This window comes from Somniosus microcephalus, chromosome 14, assembly GCF_052327205.1.
Source record: "Somniosus microcephalus isolate GS21.2 chromosome 14, FLI_Smic_1.0, whole genome shotgun sequence".
NCBI classification, from domain to species: Eukaryota; Metazoa; Chordata; class Chondrichthyes; order Squaliformes; family Somniosidae; genus Somniosus; species Somniosus microcephalus.
The window spans coordinates 121,448,829-121,465,964 of NC_141000.1; the positions used below are offsets into that span (position 1 = coordinate 121,448,829).

Genomic DNA, 17,136 nt, shown 5'->3' on the forward strand with positions numbered 1-17,136 from the left:
TAAAGGATAGTCTACCTGTACAACCTAAGGTAATAAATCATAAGATGCGCTTTGTGAGTGCATGCAGTATTAAGGCAGCTGTGATATTCTGAAGCTCGCTGGCAGGCTCTGAGTGTCCATAGTCCAGCTGGAGATTAAAATGCTCCCTGGAAACAAAACAAATCAAGGTAAATGGACCTTTAAGTGCACGGAATAAAATGTAGTCATCCATCTGCTACACGCTGTAGCTTAGAAATTACTGTTGGTGATACTAGTGGAATCTTGTTCAAGATGTTTGCTAACACCTGCATTTGAATGACAGCCAAAGCAAGTCGTAGAATTATAGAAACATAGACTCACCTGGCACAGAAGGAGGCCATTCGGCCCATTGTGCCCTCTTTGAAAGCGCTCTCCAATTAGTCCCACTACCTCGCTCTTTCCCCATAGCCCAGAATTTTTTTTCCTTTTCAAGTATTTATCCAATTCCCTTTTGAATATTTTTATTGAATCTGCTTCCACCACCCTTTCAGCAAGTGCATTCCAGATCACAACAACTCGCTGCATCAGAAAATTATTCCACATGTCGCCTCTGGTTTATTTGCCAATCACCCTACCTCTGTGTCCCCTGGTTGCCAGGGGAAACAGTTTATCCCTACTTGCTCCAGCAAAACCCCTAACAATTTTGAATACCTCTATTAGGTCTCCCCTTAACCTTCTCTGCTCTAAGGAGAACAATCCCAGCTTTTCCAATGTCGCCACATAACTGATGTCTCTCATCCCTGGTATCATCCTCGTAAACCTCCGCTGCACCCTCTCCAAGGCCTTGACATCCTTCCTAAAGTGTGCTCCCCAGAATTGGACACAATACTCCAGCTGAGGCCTAACCAGTGATTTGTAAAGGTTTAGCATGACTTCCTTGTTTTTGTATTCATTGCCCTTATTTACAAGCCAAGTATACCTTATGCTTTCTTAACTGCTTTATCAACTTGCCCTGCCACCTTCAAGGATTTGTGAATATGCACCCCAGGTCCCTCTGTTCTTGTACCCACCCCGCCCCCCAAATAGTACCATTTCTCACACACTCTCTTTCCCCCTCTTATTTCCTTTTTCAGTTCTCCCCTGTACTTTTTGTATTCAGTTTGGTACTCCAATGAATTATGACCCAACATTTACCATAAGCTTCCTTTTTCTGTTTCATTTTAATCAAAATATCATTAGTCTAGCTTTGGATGCCCTTCCTTTCCCCCTCATAGGAATGTGTCCCGTCTGTACCCGAACTATCTCCTCTTTGAAAGCCTCCCATTGCCCATTTACTGTTTTACCTGCCAATCTTTGATTCCAGTCCATCTGGGCCAGATCCCTTTTCATACTCACTGAAATTAGCCCTCCTCCCGTTGAGTATTTTCACATTTGATTTTTCCTTGTTCTTTTCCATAACTACTCTAAACCTAATGATATTGTAATCGCTGTTTCCCAAATCCTCCCCCACTGAAACATGCTCCACTTCATTCCCCAGAACTAGATCCAGCACTGCTTCCTTCCTCGTTGGGCTGGAAACACGCTGATCAAGAAAGTTCTCTTGTACGCATTTCAGGAATTTCTCCCCCTCTTTGCCCTTTCCACTGTTACTATCCCAGTCTATATTAGGATAATTGAAGTCCTCCATTATCACTACTGTACATTTTTTGCATCGTTCTGCAGTTTTCCTGAAAATTTGCTCCTCTATCTCCTTCCCATTACTTAGTTGCCTATAGTATACACCCAGCAGCATAATAGTCAGTGTTCTCACTCTGGCCAACATCCCCAGCAGCAAAGCTTTGACCACGCTTGATCAGCTCCGATAGATGGGTCACATCGTCAGCATGCCCGATACGAGACTCCCCAAAACAAGCGCTCTACTCGGAGCTCCGGCACGGCAAGAGAGCCCCCAGGTGGGCAGAGGAAACGCTTCAAGGACACCCTCAAAGCCTCCTTGAAAAAGTGTAACATCCCCACCGACACCTGGGAATCCCTGGCCCAAGACCGCACAAAGTGGAGGAGAAGCATCCGGGAAGGCGCCGAACACCTGAAGTCTCTTCGCCGGGAGCAAGCGGAAGTCAAGCGCAAGCAGCACAAGGAGCGCACGTCAACCCAAGCACCCCACCCACCCACTCCTTCAACCACCATCTGCCCCACCTGTGACAGAGACTGTAGGTCCCGCATTGGACTCATCAGTCACCTGAGAACTAATTTTTAATGTGGAAGCAAGTCATCCTCGGTTTCGAGGGACTGCCTGAGAAGAGTAGTTCCTCTATTGTTCCTTAATTCTAACCAAATGGACTCTGTCTTTGAACCCTCAGGTACATCATCCCTTTCTAGTGCTGTAACAGTATCTATGATCAATACTGCCAACCCCTTCCCTACCTTTCCTGAGTACCCTACAGCCAGGAATATTAAGTGCCCATTCTTCTCCTTGTTTGAGCCACGTCTCCATTATTGTCATGTTCCCATGTGACTACTTGTGCCTGCAGCTCACCAACCTTACTTACCATGCTCCGTGCATTTACGCACATGCACTCCAAACCCACCTTAGTCTGCCTTGTGACGTAAGAAAACTACTAGGCACTTGGTCTAAGCGTTAAACAAAGCTTTAATCAACTGTTTTACAACATGGAAGTCTAGTTGTGTCCTTCACTAGTTCCTGTTAAGAATGTCCTGCACAAGCTGGGCCCGTGCCCAAGTATTTATACTCTCCCTGGACAGCGCCACCCGTAGGCCGCTCAGTATTATTTCATAAGTCTTTCTTTCATGAATGACTGATTCATGGCACCTTGCATACCTCCACTGTCTTTCCCAGTCCCCTGTGCACCTTGTATCTCCTCTCTAATGCTTCATGCTGGTGCCCACCCCCCTGCAAAATTAGTTTAAACCGCCACTCCCCCACCCCCACAGCACTAGTTAACCTCCCCACGAGGACATTGGTCCTAGCCCTGTTGAGGTACAACCCGTCCATCTTGCACAGGTCACTCCTGCCCCAGAACTGGTCCCAATACCCCAGGAATCTGAAGCTCTCCCTCCTGCACCATTTCTCCAGACACACATCAATCTGCTTTATCTTACGGCTCCTATGCTCACTAGCACTTGGCACTGGAAGTAAGACAGAGATCACTACCTTTAAAGTCCTGTTCTAAAGCTTCCTCCCTAGCTCCTGAAAAATTGTCTGGAGGACCGCAACCCTTTTCCTTCCTATGACATTGGTTCCAACATGGACCATGACTTCTGGCTGCTCCCGTTACCCTCACAAAATGTTCTGCACCAGTTCAGTGATGTCCTTTACCCTGGCACCAGGGAGGCAACACAACATGCGAGACTCATGTTGGTGGTTGCAGGAGCGCCTGTCTACCGCCTGGCTGTCATATCTCCTATGACCACTACATTTCTGTATTTTGCTGTGCTCTCCTGTACAGTCATTTGCCCCACAGTGCCGTGGATGTGTCGTAGACTGCACTCCCCGAGGTATCGTCACTCTCATTGGTGTTCAGCGCTGAAAACTAGTTTGCGTACGGCACACACCCTGCACTGCCTGCCTCTTCCCACCCTGCCGGATGGCCACCCTCTTACTATCCTCCCGAACTCCCTGTAGCTGTGGGGTTACCCTCTCCTGGAATGTGTGCTCCAGGAAATTCTCAGCCTCCCGTATGCCCTGCAGTGACTCCAGCCGCTCCTCAAGCTCAGAGACCCTGGAGGGTCTTCCTGCACATGTGGTTATCCAGGACACATGAAGCTTCTGGGAGTTCCCACGTGGCACAGGGATTGCAGGCAACGGGTCTTGTTTTGCTTAAAAGTCTATGGGGGCAAAATTCGGTTGCTTTGTGCTTCCCGTTAGCGCCCCAAGGGGGCACGCAAAGCAACTAGCGCCCGGGCGTGGCGCCGCTAACGCCTCCCGCGAAATTCAGCGGGAGGTTAGCAGCGGCGGTAGCTGGTAGCACCCCGGGGCACGATGACGTCATCACCGTGCACAGCGCCCCGGCCACAAACTTCGGTCGTGCCTCCTGACATTCCGCTGGACGCTACGTCCGACAGGGACGGGGGGGGCGTACATGCGGCTGGAGCGGCGATATTTAAAGGGGAGGTGCCGGGCGGCCATTATTTTGCCTGGCAGCACCTGCCCCCTCTGGCCTCCTCCCGCGGGGTGCCAGCCGCGATCGGGCAGCCCGGCACTCCTCTTGAGTGCCGGGCTCTTTTGCCGGCACCCCGCTCCCTGGTGGCCCAACTGGGACCCGGTTCACGCTGCGCAAGGCCCCTACCCTTTAATAGAGGGAGGGAGGCCAGCAGTACAGCGGCGCAATGTTACAGCAGTGCGACGTGCCAACGCGCGAGGCGCTGCAGCACATAGCGCCACGATATTGGGCTGGAATGCCCCAAGAGGGAGGGGGTGCACTTCCAGTAGTGCCCCGCCTCCTGCTTGGGGTGCTATCATCCAATTTCGGGCGCAAGGATGCTAATTTTTTCGTAGCGCTAAAAGTGGCGCACTGGTGAAGTTAGCGCCCCAATTGGTGCTCGACCCAATTTTTCCCCCTATCTACTTATGTTTTTAGTTTAGTATTTATTATTTAATTATTTTTGTATACCAGGTTTTTATTTAATGCAATTTGGATCCCTTTAATATTGATTTCCGCTACTTTGTTCATTTAAATTTTATCCCTGAGATCTAATTAATTACTGATTATTTACTAAGGGTCGAGAACCAGATGACACAGATTTAAGGTGATTGGCAGAAGAACCAAATGTGACATGAGGAAAACTTTTTTTATGCAGCGAGTGGTTATGATCTGGAATGCACCGCCTGAAAGGGTGGTGGAGGCAGACTCAATCATGGCTTTCAAAATGGAGTTGGATAAGTACCTGAAGGAAAAATTTTGCAGGGCTGCGGGAAAGGGCGGGGGAGTGGGACTAGCTGAGGTGCCCTTGCAAAGGGCCATCACGGGCTCGACGGGCCAAATGGCCTTCTTCCGTGTTGTAACCATTCTATGATTCTGTGATCCCATTTTTCCACAGTGAGTATCCTCTATAGATTCCATCGTTCCAATGTATGTGTCCCCAATAGCTTACTTTGTTCCACAGTGTATATTCTCCATAGATTATATTGTTCCCTAGTGTACATCCTCCACAGATCACCGTGTATATCATAGAATCATAGAAATCAACAGCACAGAAGGGGCCCATTCGGTCCATCATGTATGTGTCAGATGAAAAAGAGCTATCCAGCCTAATCCCACTTCCCAGCTTTTGGTCCGTAGCCCTGTAGGTTACAGCACTTCTAGTGCATATAAATGCGATGAGGGTTTCTGCCTCTACCACCATTTCAGGCAGTGAGTTCCAGACATCCACCACCCTCTGGGTGAAAAGATTTCTCCTCAACTCCCCTCTAATCCTTCTACCAATTACTTTAAATCTATGCCCCCTGTTTATTGACATCTCTGCTAAGGGAAATAGGTCCTTCCTATCCACTCTATCTAGGCCCCTCATAATTTTACACACCTCAATTAAATCTCCCCCAGCCTCCTCTATTCCAAAGTAAACAATCCCAGCCTATCCAATCTTTCCTCATCGCTAAAATTCTCGTCCTGCAAACATCCTCGTAAATCTCCTCTGTACCCTCTCTAGTGCAATCACATCTTTCCTGTAATGTGGTGACCAGAACTGCACGCAGTACTCTAGCTGAGGCCTAACTAATGTTTTATACAGTTCAAGCATAACCCCCCTGCTCTTATATTCTATGCCTCAGCTTATAAAGGAAAGTATCCCGTGTGCCTTCTTAACCACCTTATCGACCTGCCTTGCCACCTTCTGTAGATCCTTGTGTTCCATGGTGTATATCCGCTGTATATCCAGTGATACTTTGTGCGCATACGCTAACGTTTCCAGCGCTCTTCAACGTGTGTGCTCAATAGATCTCGCTGTTCCTCTGAGATTGTCCTCTATTTATCCTACTGTTGTAGAATATGTATCCTCTGTGTCCCGTTGCTTCACAGTGTGTTACCTCTATAGCCCACTGTTTCACAATGTGTTACCTCTATAGTCCGCTGTTTCACAATGTGTTTGCTCACAATTGAGGGGTACAAACTTCAACTAAACAGACTTCACTTCATGTAGCACTTCAATAGTGTATCAATTCAAACCACTCTCCTGCATTGCAGCAAGCAGGGGAACTAATGTGTCAGTGTGCGTGAAGTGAAATCTGATATGAAAGCAAAAGCAAGCAAACGTGAATGATTCTTTAATAAATGAACCGTGGAGTATCACATTGTCATTTTTGGTCTTTACATTTTCTGAGTCTACTTAATTAGTGAAGACAATATGCGTGAGACTGGTTAGAGATTGGCAGTTGCAAAACAACAGAGTTTCTTGTACACAACATTGTGTTATTATTATGAAATCTTCAGGGTTACAAAACATTTATCTCTTCCCTGTTATTCTCTGTATAACAGGAGCCGCGATCGTTTACCCCCCCCCTCTCCTCCTGTAGCCCACCCCAAGCACCCCTCCTGGGAACACTCGCTATCTCCGTGACCTCCTCCAGCCCTACAACCCTCCGAGATCTCTGTGCTCCTCCAAATCTGGCCTCTTCCTCATCCCCGATTTTAATCGCTCCACCATTGGCGGCCATGCCGTCAGCTGCCTGGGCCCTAAGCTCTGGAATTCCCTCCCTAAACCTCTTCTCCTTTCTCCTCCTTAAAACCTACCGCTTTGAAGGAAGAAGGAAGGAAGACTTGCATTTCAATAGCGCCTTTCACGACCACCGGATGTCTCAAAGCGCTTTACAGCCACTGAAGTACTTTTTGAAGTGGAGTCACTGTTGTAATGTGGGAAACGCGGCAGCCAATTTGTGCACAGCAAGCTCCCACAAACAGCAATGTGAAAATGACCAGATAACCTGTTTTTGTTATGTTGGTTGTGGGAGAAATATTGGTCCCAGGACATCGGGGAGAACTCCCCTACTTTTCTTCGATATAGTGCCGCGGGATCTTTTATGTCCACTTGTGAGACGTTATAAAAATATGGGAGATGGGGGAAAAAAAGACTGTTTGACTAACTGTCAAGATTAATCCGATTGGGAAACAAAAGTCTGTTCCCTTCCCAATTGGCCGTGGGAATGGAGCGCGGTTGGAGGATGGGCCAATGGCGGGAGTGCGGGGGGCAGGGCGGTTCGAGGTGGGAGGTCATGTGATGACACCTCCAGGAATACGCCCAATCAGAGGTGACGACAATAATCATTGCCCAGTGGCGAAGCTGACAATCCACCCCAGAGAAACTTTTTTCTTTATTAGTTTAGCATCCATGAGGTGTAGCCATTATTTTTACCGCGTGCGCCAGAATTCTTTAAACCACAGATAGAGCCCTGCCTTTCTACCAATCCCAGTATTAAATATCAAACAAAATGGGGTTATAACCCAATGCTGTCTGTGTGGTCCAATCCTGCCTACTTGTCCATGGGATTATCACAGTCAAGTCCTGGGTCTCTTTTCTCTTGAAGAAAGAAGGCTGAGGGGCGACCTGATAGAGGTCTTTAAAATTAGGAGAGGTTTTGATAGAGTGGATACAGAGAGAGTGTTTCCACTTGTGGGGAAGAGCAAAACTAGAGGCCGTCAATATAAGATAGTCACCAAGAAATCACATAGGGAATTCAGAAGAAACTTCTTTACCCAAAGAGTGGTGAGAATGTGGAACTCGCTACCACAGCGAGTGGTTGAAGTGAATAGTATAGATGCATTTAAGGGGAGGCTAGACAAGACACGACCACTGGACGTCTCAAAGCGCTTTACAGCCAATGAAGTACTTTTTGATGTGGAGTCACTGTTGTAATGTGGAAAAAGCGGCAGCCAATTTGCGCACAGCAAGCTCCCGCAAACAGCAATGTGAAAATTACCAGATAATCTGAGGGAGAAGGGAATAGAGGGTTACATGATAGATTTAGATGAGGAAAGACGGGAGGAGGCTCGAGTGGAGCATAAACACCGACATGGACTGGATGGGCCGAATGGCCTGTTTCTGTGACGTATAGCCTATGTTAAACCTATGTAACCCTATCCTGACCTCACCTGTCATCCCACACGTGCATACTTTACAATGAACAGAACAGCAAGAGCCTTGGATAATCTTGCCAGGTGTTAGCCCAGAGCACTGAGACCAGTTGTATAGCGCCTCCACACACCTGAGCGCGGCTCACTCAGCACAGACTGGAGGGTCGAAGTTGAGTTCTGCCAAATTTATTTGGGCCAGTTACACACTGGTTGGTGTTTTCATTCACTAGGCAACTTTGTGGAGATCACCTTTGATGAAAGAAAAAAAGAAAGACTTGCATTTTTATAGCGCCTTTCATGACCTCAGGACATCCCAAAGCACTTTACAGCCAATGAAGTACTTTTGAAGTGCAGTCACTGTTGTAATGTAGGAAATGCAGCTGCCAATTTGCGCACAGCAAGCTCCCACAAACGGCAATGTGATAATGACCAGATAATCTGTTTTTCTTAGTGATGTTGATTGAGGGATAAATATTGGCCCAGGTCACTGGAGAGAACTCCCCTGCTCTTCTTCAAAATAGTACCATGGGATCTTTTATGTCCACCTGAGAGAGTAGACAGGGTCCTCGGTTTAACATCTCGTCGAACAGTGCACCACACCCTCAGTACCACACGAGAGTGTCAGGCTAGATTTTTGGACTCATGTCTCTGGAGTGGGACTTGAACACATAGCCTTCTGACGCAGAAATAAGAGTGCTACCCACTGAGCCATGGCTGACACAGCTGAAGACCATTGCAAAAGTTTCACATACAGGTACAGTAGTGTAGTGGTTAAATTACTAGACTAGTATAGAATCATAGAAAGTTACAGCACGGAAGGAGGCCATTTTGGCCCATCGTGTCCGCGCCGGCCAACAAAGAGCTATCCAGCCTAATCCCAATTCCCAGCTCTTGGTCCATAGCCCTGCAGGTTAGAGCATCCCAAGTGCACATCCAAGTACTTTTTAAATGTGGTTAGGGTTCCTGCCTCCACCACCCTTTCAGGCAGTGAGTTCCAGACCCCCACAACCCTCTGGGTGAAGAAATTTCCCCTCAAATCCCCTCTAAACCTTCCACCAATTACTTTAAATCTGTGCCCTCTGGTTTTTGACCCCTCTGCTAAGGGAAATAGATCCTTTCTATCCACTTTATCTCGGCCCCTCATAATTTTATACACCTCAATAAGGTCTCTCCTCAGCCTCCTCTGTTCCAAGGAAAACAGACCCAGCCTATCCAGTCTTTCCTCACAGCTAAGATTCTCTACTCCCGGCCTAATCTAAAGACTTGGATTAATAATCCAGAGAATGTGAGTTCAAATCCCACCATGGCTGTTTGAGAATTTGAATTCAGTTTAAAAAAATCTGGGCTGCTATCAGTAAAAGTGACCATGAAGTTGTCAACCCAACTGCTTCACTAATATCCTTTAGGAAAATAAACCTTCCCGTGCAAGCGGAGGAGATGTAACACCTGCCCCTAAACCTCTCCCCTTCCCACTGTCCAGGGCCCCAAACACCCCTTCCAGGTGAAACAGCGATTTACTTGTACTTCTCGCAATCTAGTATACTGTATTCGCTGCTCACGATGCGGTCTCCTCTACATTGGGGAGACCAAACGCAGATTGGGTGACCGCTTTGCGGAACACCTCCGTTCAGTCCGTAAGGGTGACCCCGAGCTTCCGGTCGCCTGTCACTTTAATTCTCCGCTCCACTCCCACTCTGACCTCACCGTCCTTGGCCTCTTGTATTGTTCCACGGAAGCTCAACGTAAACTCGAGGAACAGCACCTCATCTTCCGATTAGGCACTCTGCAGCCTTCCGGACTCAATATCGAGTTCAACAATTTCAGATCATAACCTCGGCCCCTATTTCATTTTTTCTTGTAATTTTTCCACTCCTTTTCCGCCCCCCCCCCACTTTCCTTTTGTTTCGCTCTCACACCTGGCAGCTATCCCTTGCCCTGCCAGTACACTTTGCACCTAATCTCAACCCATTACCATCTCGTCTAGCTTCGAACACCTTTTATTGTCTCTTTTTTACTTCTTTTGTTTCTTTTATTCTTTTGTCCGATCGCAGCCCTGCCTCCGATCTATCTTTTCTTTCCAGTTTTGAAGAAGGGTTCGACCCGAAACGTCAACTCAAATTTCTGTCCACGGATGTTGCCTGACCTGCTGAGTTTTTCCAGCATTTTCTGTTGTTATTTCGGATTTCCAACATCCGCAGTATTTTGCTATCGTCCCAGTTCCACACCAATGTGTTTGACTCTTAGCTGCCCTTGGAGTTGGCCTGAGTTGTATCAAAATGCTAAGTGGTTCATGAAGAAGGCCCACCACCAACCTTTCAGGGCAACTCGGGATGGGCAATAAAGGGCGGCCTTGGCAATGACGCCCACATCCCGAGAGTGATTTAAGAAGAAGGCTACATTGGAAAGGCACTGTGCGGATCACAGGTGGTTAAAGAAAGGTGGCGAGATACTATTGGAGGCAGAATAACATTCCTGTGTTTCCTTCTTCCTCCTTTCTCTGTTTGCAGCTCACGTCGTCCTCACCAACCTGAAGCCAAATTCAACCTACCAATTCAGAGTGGCAGCGGTGAACGGGAAAGGCCAAGGGGAGCACAGCCAGATGGAAACCTTTCAGACGCTCCCAGTCCGTAAGTAGCTTAACATGTCTGCTTTTTTCCAAGCAATGGGAGGCTTCTGACTAATAACCAAAGTCCTTTTCATGTCTCTTCATAATCCATCTTAAAGCCTTGTCAAAAAAATGAAGAGAAACACTTGCTACAAATCTCTCCTGAGCCCTTCTTACACGATACTCTGCAATTACACATGGACTTACAGTTCCTGCGGTACACTGAAAATGAGTGATAGATTTATTTATTTTTCTCTAAAGGCAAGATTAGCAGTTGAGACAGTCACCTAAATATGTATAGGTGAACCCTTTTCAGATTTTAGGGTAGGATTTTGTTTTTTCCAGTGACACACGATTTTCCAGGCACAAGGCAGACAATATTGCCCCCACCCCGAAAACCCACAGCCATTCCTGTGGAACTTCGCCCGTGACTTCAGCGGGAGTGTGCCAGAATACCAGAATAGTCACGAATTAGACCAGGACCTGGATACACCAGATTTAGGCCTCGAGCCAATGAATCTGGATGACACCATGGGGAAGGGAGCCTCCGCTTGCCCCGAGCGGAGCCATTGTTTTAAAGGCGCGGGGCTGGAGAAAATCTGAGAGGGAAATCGGGCGATTTTTCTTAGCGGGCAATCGACCCACGACGCCAGTTTTACGTGCTGGCGCCAATTGAAAATCAGCCCTGCGGTGCCCGGCACTCTGGAATTTCGCCTAGATTTCTCGATGAAAGAAAAAAAAAATCATAACGAGGCTGTCAGAATATTAATACTGGGATCAAAATTTCTGCAAGATAAAGCGTATATCCCACTGACAGATCTTTGCTCCTCTGTAATCATACACTCAGCAATTTCATCTAAACAAAAAAATAACACACATTGCACACAAGTCAATCAATCTGTTGAATATTCTGCTGCCTGGAGGTAAAACCTAACAACCATCATCAACTTTGAATTACTGGATGTTACTTACTGTGTGTTATCAAAGCAATCAGACTGGATGGAACTCTGTACAATGGGGAGCGAATGGGAAAGGGTTCGCCCATTACTGTTCCTTTGTATACTGTACCGCAGCCCTGGAAGACTTCGACTTCCCCTCAGTCTTTCTGCAGTGCAGCAACTGCACAATTCTATACATTCACAGCGAATGGGAAGGTAACTGATGCACGTAATTTCTATACAATGGGGAATGATTGGGAAAGAAAGAACGTGCATTTCTACAGCGCCTTTCATGACCTCAGGACGTCTCAAAGCGCTTTACAGCCAATGATGACCTTTTCAAGTGTAGTCACTGTTGTAAGGTAGGGAAACGCGGCAGCCAATTTGCGCACAGCAAGCTCCCACAAACAGCGATGAGATAATGACCAGATAATCTGTTTTTAGTGATGTTGATTAACGGATAAATATTGGCCAGGACACCGGGGAGAATTCACCTGCTCTTCTTTGAAATAGTTCCTTGGGATCTTAAATGTCCACCTGAGAGGGCAGACGGGGCCTCGGTTTAATGTCTCATCAGAAAGACAGCACCTCTGACAGTGCAGCGCTCCCTCAGTACTGCACTGGAGTGTCAGCCTAGATTTTGTGCTCAAATCTCTGGAGTGGGACTTGAACCCATGACCTTTTGCTGCTATATTGCAAGAGTGCTCCCCACTGAGCCACAACTAAACCTAATGGGCAAGAATCAGGCCCATTAGCATTCTATAGAGTGGGTGTGGATGGAAAGGAGCTTGGCCCATTAGCATTCAGTACAGCGGGAGAAGGTACGATCCATTGGAATGATGAGCCTCAAGATGATTTGTGTTAAACTCTTTTCAAAGACACTGGAACAAAATAATTGTGGTTTATTGTAAATGCTAAAAATGTGCTGTGAATTTTAAAAAGCTTAATTATTTAAAAAAGCTGCTCCATTTGTAGCTTTTCTGTTATTTGATTGGTCTGTTCACGAAATAATCAGTGAAGTCCCCATTGGCAGAAACCAACACTGAAGCCCACTTTACTAGCATGGAGCCAGACAGACCGAGAGACCGACACAGGGCCAGACAGACAGAGAGACTGACACAGAGCCAGACAGACAGAGAGACTGACACAGAGCCAGACAGACTGAGAGACTGACACAGAGCCAGACAGACTGAGAGACTGACACAGAGCCAGACAGACTGAGAGACTGACACAGAGCCAGACAGACAGAGAGACTGACACAGAGCCAGACAGACGGAGAGACTGACACAGGGCTAGACAGACTGAGAGACTGACACAGAGCCAGACAGACAGAGAGACTGACACAGAGCCAGACAGACGGAGAGACTGACACAGAGCCAGACAGACCGAGAGACTGACACAGGGCCAGACAGACAGAGAGACTGACACAGAGCCAGACAGACAGAGAGACTGACACAGAGCCAGACAGACCGAGAGACTGACACAGAGCCAGACAGACTGAGAGACTGACACAGAGCCAGACAGACCGAGAGACTGACACAGGGCCAGACAGACAGAGAGACTGACACAGAGCCAGACAGACAGAGAGACTGACACAGAGCCAGACAGACCGAGAGACTGACACAGAGCCAGACAGACTGAGAGACTGACACAGAGCCAGACAGACAGAGAGACTGACACAGAGCCAGACAGACGGAGAGACTGACACAGAGCCAGACAGACCGAGAGACTGACACAGAGCCAGACAGACCGAGAGACTGACACAGAGCCAGACAGACCGAGAGACTGACACAGAGCCAGACAGACTGAGAGACTGACACAGAGCCAGACAGACCGAGAGACTGACACAGAGCCAGACAGACCGAGAGACTGAGGCACAGAGCCAGACAGACAGAGAGACTGACATAGAGCCAGACAGACCGAGAGACCGACACAGAGACAGACAGACAGAGAGACCGACACAGAGCCAGACAGACCGAGAGACTGACACTGAGCCAGACAGACAGAGAGACTGACATAGAGCCAGACAGACCGAGAGACTGACACAAAGCCAGACAGACCGAGTGACTGACACAGGGCCAGACAGACCGAGAGACTGACACAGAGCCAGACAGACAGAGAGACTGAGGCACAAAGCCAGACAGACCGAGAGACTGACACAGAGCCAGACAGACCGAGAGACTGACACAAAGCCAGACAGACAGAGAGACTGACACAGAGCCAGACAGACAGAGAGACTGAGGCACAGAGCCAGACAGACAGAGAGACTGACACAGAGCCAGACAGACAGAGAGACTGAGGCACAGGGCCAGACAGACAGAGAGACTAACACAGAGCCAGACAGACAGAGAGACTGACATAGAGCCAGACAGACGGAGAGACTGAGGCACAGAGCCAGACAGACAGAGAGACTGACACAGAGCCAGACAGACGGAGAGACTGAGGCACAGAGCCAGACAGACAGAGAGACTGGCACAGAGCCAGACAGACGGAGAGACTGAGGCACAGAGCCAGACAGACGGAGAGACTGAGGCACAGAGCCAGACAGACGGAGAGACTGAGGCACAGAGCCAGACAGACGGAGAGACTGAGACACAGAGCCAGACAGACGGAGAGACTGAGACAGAGCCAGACAGACGGAGAGACTGAGACATAGAGCCAGATAGATGGAAAGACTAAGGCACAGACCCAGACAGACGGAGACATTAGGACCCACAGTCAGACGGACGGAGACCTGGAAGCTGAGAAGCATAGACTGGGTGGGAAGGAGGGAGGCCGGTTGAGAGTTGGAACAAATACAGGGACGAGGAACACTGACTGACACTAAAAGTCCGCCCCCAGATCCAGCTGACACCCAATCAAAGGAAGGAGCCGTGTCGACTTTGAAAAAGATCTGTGACCCCAAACGTTGGGAGCCTGGTGCCCGGGTGAAATCGCCTCGGGTGGCAGCACTGACGCTGAGCGAGACCCTAATTCGGCGCCGGGGTCGAAACAAATCTAGCAGACAAACAGAATCCAACTCGCCTTGTCACCGGCAGTAATTATATAGCAATTACTGCCTAATAGTAGTAATCGGAACATGAGCACAGTGACTGCAAATAGTAACCGGAGTGAAATTATAATGATTTAGAGGCAAATAATATAAGTAAATCCATACTTAACACCAGGATTAACACTTAAATACGGGGGAGGAAATGAGAAGGAAGCCTTGAAATTATCGGCGGATGACTGATTGAAACATTCACACGACATTCCGTTTCTCCTGTTGTTTTAACCCATCTAAAGCAGGTATTAATTTACTGTCAGTCTGGCTCAGTGGGGAGAATCTCCTCTCTGGGTCAGAAAGTTGTGGGTTCAAAAACATGAACACACAATTTGGCTTGAGCTTCGATGCAGCGCCGAGGGAGTGCTGCATTGTCAGAGGCGCTGCCGTTTGGATTAAATGTTAAACCGAGGGCCCCATCTGCATGTTCAGCTGGATGTAAAAGACCTCATGGCACTATTCACATGTAAACAGGGGTGTTCTTTCAGGGTCCTGGCCAAGATTTATCCCTCAACATCAAAGAAGATTGTTGGGCCGTTGAGTTAATTGCAGCTTTACACAGAATTACATCGAGTCTACGGCACAGAAATGGGCCATTCGGCCCAACAGGTCTATGCCGGTGTTTAGCCTGCACACAAGACTCCTCCCACCTTACGTTCAGGGGCGAGGACGGGGCCCAGGAGCGAAGACGGGGCCCAGGAGCGAGGGCGGGGCCCAGGAGCGAGGGCGGGGCCCAGGAGCGAGGTCGGGACCCAGGAGTGAGGTCAAGGCCCAGGAGTGAGGTCAAGGCCCAGGAGTAAGGTCGGGACCCAGGAGTGAGGTCAAGGCCCAGGAGTGAGGTCAGGACCCAGGAGAGAGGTCAAGGCCCAGGAGTGAGGTCAGGACCCAGGAGAGAGGTCAAGGCCCAGGAGTGAGGTCGGGACCCAGGAGTAAGGTCGGGGCCCAAGAGTGAGGTCAAGGCCCAGGAGTGAGGTCTGGACCCAGGAGTAAGGTCGTGGCCCAGGAGTGAGGTCAAGGCCCAGGAGTGAGGTCAGGACCCAGGAGAGAGGTCAGGACCCAGGAGCGAGGACGGGGCCCAGGGGCATGGACAGGGCCCAGGAGCGAGGTCAGGACCCAGGAGTAAGGTCGGGGCCCAGGAGTGAGGTCAAGGCCCAGGAGTAAGGTCGGGACCCAGGAGTGAGGTCAAGGCCCAGGAGTGAGGTCAGGATCCAGGAGAGAGGTCAAGGCCCAGGAGTGAGGTCAGGACCCAGGAGAGAGGTCAAGGCCCAGGAGTGAGGTCAGGACCCAGGAGAGAGGTCAAGGCCCAGGAGTGAGGTCTGGACCCAGGAGTAAGGTCGGGACCCAGGAGAGAGGTCAAGGCCCAGGAGTGAGGTCAGGACCCAGGAGAGAGGTCAGGGCCCAGGAGCGAGGACGGGGCCCAGGGGCATGGACAGGGCCCAGGAGCGAGGTCAGGACCCAGGAGAGAGGTCGGGGCCCAGGAGAGAGGTCGGGGCCCAGGAGTGAGGACGGGGCCCAGGAGAGAGGTCGGGGCCCAGGAGTGAGGATGGGGCCCAGGAGAGAGGTCGAGACCCAGGAGCGAAGACGAGGCCCAGGAGCGAGGACGGGACCCAGGGGCGAGGTCGGGGCCCAGGAGCGAGGTCAGGACCCAGGAGTGAGGTCAAGGCCCAGGAGCGAGGTCAGGACCCAGGAGTGAGGTCAAGGCCCAGGAGCGAGGTCAGGACCCAGGAGCGAGGTCAAGGCCCAGGAGTGAGGTCAAGGCCCAGGAGGAAGGTCAGGGCCCAGGAGCAAGGTCAGGACCCAGGAGTGAGGTCAAGGCCCAGGAGCGAGGTCTGGACCCAGGAGCGAGGTCAAGGCCCAGGAGCGAGGTCGGGACCCAGGAGTGAGGTCAAGGCCCAGGAGTAAGGACGGGACCCAGGAGCGAGGTCAAGGCCCAGGAGTGAGGTCAGGGCCCAGGAGCGAGGTCAAGGCCCAGGAGCGAGGACGGGACCCAGGAGCGAGGGCGGGGCCCAGGAGCGAGGTCGAAGCCCAGGAGCGAGGACGGGGCCCAGGGGCGAGGACGGGGCCCAGGAGCGAGGGCGGGGCCCAGGAGCGAGGACGGGGCCCAGGAGCGAGGACGGGGCCCAGGTGCGAGGACAGGATCCAGGAGCGAGGACGAGGCCCAGGGGCGAGGACGGGGCCCGGGAGCGAGGACGGAGCCCGGGAGCGAGGGCGGGGCCCGGGAGCGAGGACGGGGCCCGGGAGCGAGGACGAGGCCCAGGGGCGAGGACAGGGCCCAGGAGCGAGAGCGGGGCCCAGGAGCAAGGACGGGGCCCAGGAGCGAGGACGGGGTCCAGGAGCGAGGACGAGGCCCAGGGGCGAGGACGGGGCCCAGGAGCGAGGGCGGGGCCCAGGAGCGAGGACGGGGCCCAGGAGCGAGGGCGGGGCCCAGGGGCGAGGACGGGGCCCAGGGACGAGGACGAGGCCCAGGGGCGAGGACGGGGCCCGGGAGCGAGGGCGGGGCCCAGGGGC

General features: G+C 50.5%; 1 protein-coding gene across 3 annotated transcripts in view; it reads left to right on the forward strand.

Moving 5' to 3' along the window:
• ncam2a (neural cell adhesion molecule 2a) overlaps nt 1–17,136 on the forward strand; it is a 659,443-nt gene that overhangs the window by 331,692 nt on the left and 310,615 nt on the right. For all 3 annotated transcript variants that reach the window (XM_086007257.1, XM_086007258.1, XM_086007256.1), the window contains one exon: nt 10,550–10,669. In XM_086007257.1, coding sequence (XP_085863383.1) covers nt 10,550–10,669 — 120 coding nt within the window. The remainder of the gene's footprint in view (nt 1–10,549; nt 10,670–17,136) is intronic.